The 9,559-nt window shown below is 37.7% G+C and overlaps 2 protein-coding genes and 1 long non-coding RNA gene across 3 annotated transcripts in view; 2 read left to right on the top strand and 1 right to left on the bottom strand.

The window, feature by feature from the left end:
- Window positions 1-668, top strand: part of LOC117152394 (stress protein DDR48-like) — a 1,121-nt gene extending 453 nt beyond the window's left edge. The window contains exon 2 of the mRNA XM_033323993.1: window positions 6-668. Coding sequence (XP_033179884.1) covers window positions 6-668 — 663 coding nt within the window. The remainder of the gene's footprint in view (window positions 1-5) is intronic.
- Window positions 561-1,828, bottom strand: LOC105681621. Its single transcript, XM_033323994.1, is given in 2 exon segments — window positions 561-1,278; window positions 1,280-1,828. Coding segments are annotated over 2 exon segments (906 nt in total). The 5' UTR covers window positions 1,603-1,828; the 3' UTR covers window positions 561-695.
- Window positions 1,829-3,986: 2,158 nt separating this feature from the next.
- Window positions 3,987-4,537, top strand: LOC117152395. Its single transcript, XR_004462773.1, has 2 exons — window positions 3,987-4,020; window positions 4,466-4,537. It is a non-coding gene; the product is annotated as an uncharacterized LOC117152395 (long non-coding RNA).
- The last annotated feature ends 5,022 nt before the right edge of the window (window positions 4,538-9,559 follow it).

Genomic DNA, 9,559 nt, shown 5'->3' on the forward strand with positions numbered 1-9,559 from the left:
TGGAGACGTTCGGGGACACGTTCGGGGACACGTTCGGGGACACGTTCGGGGACACGTTCGGGGACACGTTCGGGGACACGTTCGGGGACACGTTCGGGGACACGTTCGGGGACACGTTCGGGGACACGTTCGGGGACACGTTCGGGGACACGTTCGGGGACACGTTCGGGGACACGTTCGGGGACACGTTCGGGGACACGTTCGGGGACACGTTCGGGGACACGTTCGGGGACACGTTCGGGGACACGTTCGGGGACACGTTCGGGGACACGTTCGGGGACACGTTCGGGGACACGTTCGGGGACACGTTCGGGGACACGTTCGGGGACACGTTCGGGGACACGTTCGGGGACACGTTCGGGGACACGTTCGGGGACACGTTCGGGGACACGTTCGGGGACACGTTCGGGGACACGTTCGGGGACACGTTCGGGGACACGTTCGGGGACACGTTCGGGGACACGTTCGGGGACACGTTCGGGGACACGTTCGGGGACACGTTCGGGGACACGTTCGGGGACACGTTCGGGGACACGTTCGGGGACACGTTCGGGGACACGTTCGGGGACACGTTCGGGGACACGTTCGGGGACACGTTCGGGGACACGTTCGGGGAGACGTGGATGCGCGTCTCGAACGATGTGACGAACGCGGGGTCGATGAACTAAGCGAAGATCGACCGCTCGATGTTCGGCTTACGCGTGTTCGTAATTTGCTATGACCATGGTCTTGATGCAAATACAGATGCGACATGAACCGGCGGAGCATTGAGTAAGAGCGTGCCCCTTGCCTAAACAATTGGTACAGAGCGACCCTCTTTTGGCAGTTTCAAGGCGTTCTTTGGGTGACTTCGCTTTGAAGACATCACAATTCCATAATTCGCGTTGTCCTTGGCAGTTCGGACATACCAACATATTATGTGTAGTTGTGAATGCGTAACTTCGCGGCGCGTTCGGTCGCTGACGGTTGTGTTGATCGGACGCCCCTTTTATCACGGTTGATGCTGAACTTGTTTTATCGCCGTTCGTCTGTGTTTTTAGAAAGTCTACCAAGTGTGTATATGACGGCATTTTCTTGTCCGGTAATGTGCGTTGCCATTTGCGAATGATGGCTGAGGGTAGCTTCGACGTGAATAGTTTGATAAGAACGACGTTCGAAGTGACTGGTTCACAGAGTTTTTCTAAAGCTTGGAGATTTACTCTGACCGTCTCGAGAAAATCATCTATAGCTTCGAGTGTCTCTTTAGTTATTTTCGGATAGTCGAAAATCAAGTCCCATGCAGACTTGACGGTGGCAGTCGAATTTTTCTTTAAGAACTTCAATAGCGATTGAATAATTTAACTCTGTGATGTCTAACGACTGCATACTTCGCGCGGCCTTTCCAGTCAAGGAAGATCGTAGATAATGAAATTTCTGCACGGATGCAAGTCGCTCGCTTCGATCGATAGTGGATAAGAAGAAGTCGTAAAATGAATGCCAATTTTCGATGGTACCGTCGAAAGTAGGCAGGTGAATTTCCGGTAGTTTAATTGATGTCGGCTCGGCGACATTAGATGACTCGCAACTTTGCGATTTCGACGACGAAGCTGGTGTATCATCCATGAGAGTGTGTATTCGTACTACCAGATCGTAATATGTGTTTGTTAACTCGGAAACGCGCGCGTCGTCTTCCTCGCCTAAATCTTCTAATTCTTTTTGTAATAATCAATATTGTTTCCACGTGTCGTCGAGTAGTGTCGTATAGCCCGTTAAATGGGCCTTATTCGGTTGTTTAGATTTTTCGTATTCATCGAGTCGTTTCGATAGAGAGGTAAATCGACCGATTTGAAAGCCTCGTCTCCGGTGTAAGGAGGTAATTTCCTCTGTGTTCTCCATTGGTATAGCAGATTGTGAGGAGAATGCAATGAACGAGCTTACCTTGTAATTGTGAGTTTAAATGTTACTCGTCACCGTGTGTGTCTCGTTTGACGTGTAAGGCGTGTTCTTGCGGAAGTTGACCCTCTAGTTGTTGGCATGAGGCTGCGTGGTTGCGTTCTTCAACCACCGGGTTATGCCTCTTCAAAACTGATGGTCCCTGGCGTGACTTCGCTGGAGTGGTAACGCTTATGCTGCTGTTTGTGTTGAATTCACGTGGCACTGCATGGTAGTGGGTGTCACTGGCGTGCACTTTTCACTTAACACGTGATACGGCTTGGAAGACCAAATGATTCAACCGGTTACGTGTCAACACTTTTCACTTGCCACTGTATCCGGCTCGAAGGACCAAGATGTTACGACCATTCGCGGAGAGACGCGGTCGCTAGGAAAACGCGTCAGCGAGAGATGTAAATTCTCGCTACGATTCTGTTAACCGACGCCGCGAAAGTCATTCCCCTGTTTCGATTAAGATAACAGAGGTGGTTCAATGAATGTAACACTGTATTAACAGGTTAACATAAAATAATATATTTGACAATAATATGATGAATATATTACAGAAAGTTGATTCGACTTTACGATATCTCTAAAGGAATTCGTTAGACTATTTGATTTTGCTCGTCAGACCTCTCGATGTGTAACGTTTGACTCGTCAGAAGGAACTGATTGCCTTTCGATGATTTCTTTGTCTTGTTTGGAAGACGACCCCCACTATGCTCGGGTCATGCCATCGCTCGCGCCTATGATCACGTATGCCCCTTCTTGTGTGGAAAACGTAACGGACAAAAATTAACGTTTCTAGAGCTCGCTGCTTGGCGACAACTATGCGCTCGTCGATACATTGTATATGATCCGGCGGGCAGATAAGATGATCTGCCTGCGACACTGTAGGACCGCGAGCGACGGGTAGAAAAAGAAAATACAGCCTGTGGTAAGCCTCGTGGCGTAACACTTGGTTTCTGCGAAAAATAAATTTGAAAAATGTGTACTAAGCCAATTCTTAACTAAACTTGTTCAAACTCTATTTCCTAGAAAACTAAGCTTCGAGCAAAAAAATTGTATACTACTTTTTCCTTACATTCTTTCCCTTTTTCTTTACATGTTATTCTATCGAACCCTGTATAACACCGCACCTGAGTCAACTATCTAAAGTGTGAAATCCAGTCATCTATTAGGGGCTCTTAAAGATTATTACGTGTAATGAAATATAGTTATATAAATATATAATTATAATTGTAATTGTAATAAAATATAAGGTCTACTGCCCTCACTTCCTTAACCAAAATTTTCATCAACAAATCCGATAGTCCTGTTCTGTGTCCTTAGACACACCCACCCCTAGCTTTCCTCAGACACAGTATCGTCAGTAAAACTTCACTTATTCTGTATCCTTAGAATAGTCACCGGCGATCTATCGGTTTCGTGGTTTCTTGTGTCTCCGACCTGACAACCGCGACGTGGGGCCTGGTATGTGTAGAGAGTCACCGGATGTAACTCTAACAATTAAATCTAACTTAACAAAAAGCATATACTATTAAATATGTATTATTTTAATTTATATTAAGTTCCTTTTTGTTGTATAATATATTTATTATTCATTGTACAAAATATTATAATAAAACACTAACTCTATGAATTTTTCTAATACGTTAAGACACATATCAATAAAGTTAGTTAAATGTTTTAATCATTTTAATTCCTTTCACAATATATTATTAATGATTTCGACTTTCGGTTTGGTTCAGGGCGAGGGTAACACGAGGACGGACAGCTCTGTGGAAAAAGTGAAGTGTAAAGGGAAAAAGGAGAAGGAAACACAAAGTGATACGCAGAAACCAAAGCAAGGGAATACTGGAAAGAAGAGGGGAAAAAAGATGCAGACTATGTAAAAGGAAAGAAGAAGACCTGAGACATGTAATAGAAGAATGTGAAATAACGAGAGGACCAAAGGACATAGAAAAAACACTAAATGAAACTGGAGAAGGTCGAACCAAAAGCAATAATAAAGAAGAGAAGTACAATACAAGACGGGAAGGAACGACAGGAAGGAAGCACGGCAAGGAGGAAAAAGCCCAAAATTGCAATAGTTCTTCAGTCATTAGTGTAATATCGTGATATAATATATGTGTGTTTACAAAGGAATGGAAGATAGAAAAGACGATTGTTGTTCTAACTGAACTATTCACGCCAAACGTACAGAAAGCAGCACAACTAGATGATTAGAATACGACTCGACTCTCACAAAACGCAATCAACACTCTCTCGGTAACGCCACTCGCAAGCTCTGCTTCTCCGCTCGCACGCTACTTCTCGACTCGCACGCTGCTTCTCGACCCCCTGTTGCAGCATTCTGTTGTCTTCCCCTAGGCCCACCGCACACGTGTTCTGCAGACGCTCGTGGCCAGGGTCACGTAGGTCTTTTCTACGAAACTATGCACTTGAAAAGACCGATGACACATTGATGGGCCCGATGGCGCCTCGGCTCTCGCGACATTGTTCATCGTTCGCCCGATATCTCTCAGGCTTTTCGTCCACGATACTACATTAGTATTTAGTTTTCTTTTTTAGTTTTAGTTTTTAGAGATAGAATAATTAAGAGAGTGCAATATAATAGAGTGGATAAGTGGGAAGGTAGATATACAGGGTGGTTTGTAACTGGTGGTACCAGCGGAAAGCGGGTGATTCTATGCGAAAAAAGAAGTCGAAAATATAGAATAAAAATTTTTTTAAATTAAAAAAAATTTTTTTAACACGATCTACAGTGACATTCGTTATAACGTACCCTACGCGTACCGAGTGAAAATTCAAAATCGATTTTCTCGGAAACAAAGCCTCAAACGAAAAATTTTTATTCTACATTTTCGATTTCTTTTTCGCGTAGAATCACCCCCTTTCCGTTTGTACCACCAGTTACCAACCATCCTGTATAAGAAGCGAAATAGGTATAAGATACGTAAAACCGACAGTTCCAAGGTCCAATGTCGAAAGGCAGGGACTAAGCAATAATAAATAAATAATGGTTTCATTTATATATATGTAATTTTGTGACAAAAGCGCTTTTTTGGTTTTTATTGTAAGTCAAATACACAAAGCTCGATAGGTGTATGCAGACTTTTATGATTGACTATGAGGAATTAATCTCTCGAGACAATCTCAAAAATGTATTACTTATGTCTTCCTAAATATTGTTCCCTTTTTATAAATTTTAATGAACTCAGGGTGAAATTATGAATTAGGATTTGCATTTTTCAGTAATCCGTAATAGGATAATCAATTTATGATGAAGGGGAATTAATTATCTATCTACTTTAAATATCCGCCAATTAACAGGCATATTAAACAGTGAATGTTTACTCTTAAATACTCAGAAATCGAGCTAATTTTCGATCAATCGAGATAATTTTTATAATATCCTTGGACGTGTACGAATACCTACATAGATATTCCGCTGATTCCTGGATATTTGTTAATTTTTTTCACAAAAATGTAAATAAATAATACATTTTTGTATGAATTTCACTTTGAAGATTTTTAAGAATATCTACACACCACTATTTTCTCAAATAAACAAAATTGTCTCAAATCACACTATTGTCTCAAATAAACAAAACAAAGTTTTTATCAAATTTAACTGCTATGCGATTAAAATTTTTAATATGCGTTTTCAACTTATTTTTATCGAATAAATTTATCCTTCATATGAATTGTACCTCCAATTTAATAATATCCAGTATTCGTTCTATTATTTGATATTTAATTTAACATGAATGTTCACTTTGGTTAAAATTAACTTTTAATTAAATTAGGCCTTTATAAATTGCTTTAAAGTGATTTTAAAAAGAAATTAACTGTTTGTCAGTTGCTTTAAAAGTTAGTTTAGATAAAAAGATTTAAATAGCATTCTAAATGATGGATTTATTTTGTTTCTCTGGGAACGATATTAAAAGTCAGTAAAGTTAATACACCACCTGTTTCTTAGGAAATGATCCAAAGTTTAAATAGATTCAAAATAATATTTCACGATTAAGAAATTCAATTACTTTCACAGTAAATAATTAAAGTTTAATGCTTTATTAATAATTTCCCAAATATCTACAAAGAAACATTGTAATTGTTAGTTAATCGTAAATTTTTAATTCATACGTCATATTTAGACGAACATGAATTTTCATGGAAACCAGTATTCGTTAATCAGGAAACTAGATATAATCAAGTTTCTTTGCCATTGATAATCAATTACTAATTAGCATCTTTTTCATGAAAAATCATAATCTTCATTATTTGAAGAAATATAAGCTAAGTTATTACAATAATATAAATAACTTAAACATGTATTGAGAAATCGTTGTATAAGCGAAATGTTAAAATTTATATGTTTCTGTTACTATATATTTTAGATATAAGCTGCCCATTTCTAATTATACAAACCAATGGAATTTTGTATTTTTGAATGCATAAGTTATAACTAACATTTTTTAAACAAGGCTAACTGTAATTTAATTTTTTTAACAGTTTCTGTCAAAGCCATTATAATAAATACTAATATCTAATACATGTCGCGAATATTATACAGAGTGAGTCATTAAAATGCTAACATCTAAATATCTCCGTTCTATTTATGGCTTTATAAAAAAGATCCTTAGGACAAAGTTACACTATTTCATAAGCTATATGTAGTGGTGGAACAAACATTTTCTGAGAATCATTTCTTCAATGAAAATTCGTTGTCATTGGTACCGTTTTTGGTGAGTTCAAATACTTTTTTATATACCAATTAATTCGATTTTTTATGCAAAATAAAAAGTAATATTAAAAAATAACAACCTCCTGTACACATTTATAAAATCATCCGAATCACATATAATAAAAGGGGTATGCGAATATTTAGTAAAACGTGTAAATATTCAGTACACGTCCAATATCAATTAGGTAAATAAGAGAATTGACAAATAATAATAACAACACTCAATTTCTTTAAAAAATATATTACAAAACATTTGCTTATTTTAGTTACAAAATTATCAGTGGTAATTACTGGATAAATCGAACTGCAATGACTTTATTTACTTTATTTTATTTTTATTTATTTATTTTAGTTCCCACAAAGATCATAACATGTAGCATCTATATTTTCAAATAACTCGAAAACGTGTGGCCAACAGTCCACAAACAGTGTATAAACCTCTTTTGATACAGAATAATTTGTTAAACTTGTTGATAAAGTTCAATATTCTCCTGGAGTACTCTGTATGATAATCCTAATAAAAAAATCAGATTATTGTATAAACTTGTAACGTGCATATCCCAATAAACCTCTCGTCCAAAATTTAAAATATTTTATTCGATTTTACTGTTTTATTCGGAACAATGAATAAATAGAGCAGAATTAATTGCGTGTGACTCAAGGTCACCTGGTATTACATTGTCTACGGCAAACTTTAAACAGAAAAATTTACACAGCAAGAATTAACACGCGACATCAAAACTAAAGAAAATGAAAAAGGAACTATTAATATAACAAATTTAACTTCTGCATTTCTTAACTAATCTGATTCTATTCTTTATCGAACGGCAGATTGTTAGCTCGTTGTTCTTTCGTATTGTTTTTTATCGCCTTTTTAAATAAGTTTTTTAAATACAACAACAAAATTTTAAATAAGTAGATGATGTTTTTTCTTATTTTTAAACATAGAATACTCTGACTTTGTTTTATGAAAAAAATTGGAATACCTTGTACAATTATATCATATCATTATTATTAATCATATATAAATATATAGCCAATAATGTATTTTTTTCTATCACTATAATGTTTAAGAATACACATTTCGAAGCTTTCGAAATTTTAGTGTCCTTGCCATTTACAATTTTCATTTTTGCGTCGACCCGATAATGCTAAACGTAGTAACAGGTGCTTAGTAAAACTACACAAAAGTACATATATATATCGGAGATGAAAGGACACCGAGGCCTTCCCTTTGGAACTTTGGCAAAACCCCCTAACATTATAATCTAGATTCTACTCATAGCCGTAATTAAGCAATTGTCGTCATTCAATCCGATTGTATTTGTTCGACGTTTCCTGTTGAGTGCCGAAGCGTGCAGACGTGAGTCTAGTGCGCTGTAAAGTTCACAAAAAAACACGTGACGCCCATCCGTCGAAAGTGAATAGAAACAGACTTAATCCAAGTGTTTCTTAAATAACTAGTAGAAAATCCAACGCTCATAATCTTTGATCCGAATCATAGCCCCTCGACTAGTTATTTCAAATTGAATTAACTAGATCGATGATGGCCCAAGTATCTCGATCAGGCTCTTTTGAGCAAAACCATAACTGCACCGCTCTACCTCCTCCGTGGAAAAAGGACAATATATCCCTCCTAACAATCGACACTAAAAGCATTAAAAAGCGTAAGCTAGAAACAGTTAAAACAAACGCAAATACTAGCTAAAATAGTCAACAAGCGGTGTAACTACCTATAATAGATACGCAGTACTAGAATCCACAAACGACTCAATGGACATAGCTGAAACACCAACTAACTAAAATACACGTAAAAATCCCCCTCGCCCACCTATCTTCATTGACGATGTCATCGACATTCAAACATAGGTAAAGTCCACTGAGAAAGATATTAACAAAGAGGATTACAAACTTGAAATAAACAACAACCAAGTCAAAATTCTGCCGACTAATCCAGACTCAAATAGAAAACTAACAAAGCTACTAAAAATATTGAACGCAAACTACCACACGTATCAACTTAAACAAGAAAGACCTTTTCGAGTGGTACTACGCAACATCTACCACTCAGCTAACTTGGACGAATTGAAGACCGAACTCCTAAAATATGGCCACGAAGTAACAAACATCAGCAACATAAAACATAGAATCTCGAAAAACCCGCTATCCTTATTTTCCATAGACTTAAAACAAAAGCCAAATAATAAACAAATTTATAACATCAATTGATTAATGAACTCAATAGTCAAATTCGAACCTCCTTTTATAAAAAAAGAGATAGTACAATGTAAAAGGTACCAAAGATACGGTCACACGCAAAAATGCTGCAACCAACCTTCCGCTGCGTTAAATGTGCAGGTACACACCACACTGACCAGTGCATTAAATCACCGGAAACTCCAGCGAAGTGCATCCACTGTCAAAGTGACCACCCTGCGAACTATAAAGGTTGCTCAGCCTACAAAACCTTGTACACAAATAAGTACCCTAAACCCAGAGCCAATGAGATAACCAACCAAGTACTTAGTCCTCAAAAATTCTCTACTACTTCAATATCCTATGCCTAAGCAGTACAAGGAAATCAAAACAATCCGAAAACCCATAGAGACCATTCTCAAAATAGTGTTCCCAATTCACAAAACACAGATAACTTCTCTAGACTCGAAAAATTAATCGAAAAACAATCAGAACAAATTAATAACTTACTATCATTATTAACACTCATCATGGATAAATACGCCCCGACGCAAAATAAAACCAAGACGCATAGCTCTTTGGAATGCCAACGGTCTAGCGCAACACAAACTTGAACTAGAACTCTTTCTAAAACACCAGCAAATCGATGTAATGATCGTATCGGAAACCCACTTCACCGACAAAAAAAGTATCTGAAAATAA

Source organism: Bombus impatiens, unplaced genomic scaffold (genome assembly GCF_000188095.3).
Source record: "Bombus impatiens unplaced genomic scaffold, BIMP_2.2 scf_1422, whole genome shotgun sequence".
Taxonomy (NCBI): Eukaryota; Metazoa; Arthropoda; class Insecta; order Hymenoptera; family Apidae; genus Bombus; species Bombus impatiens.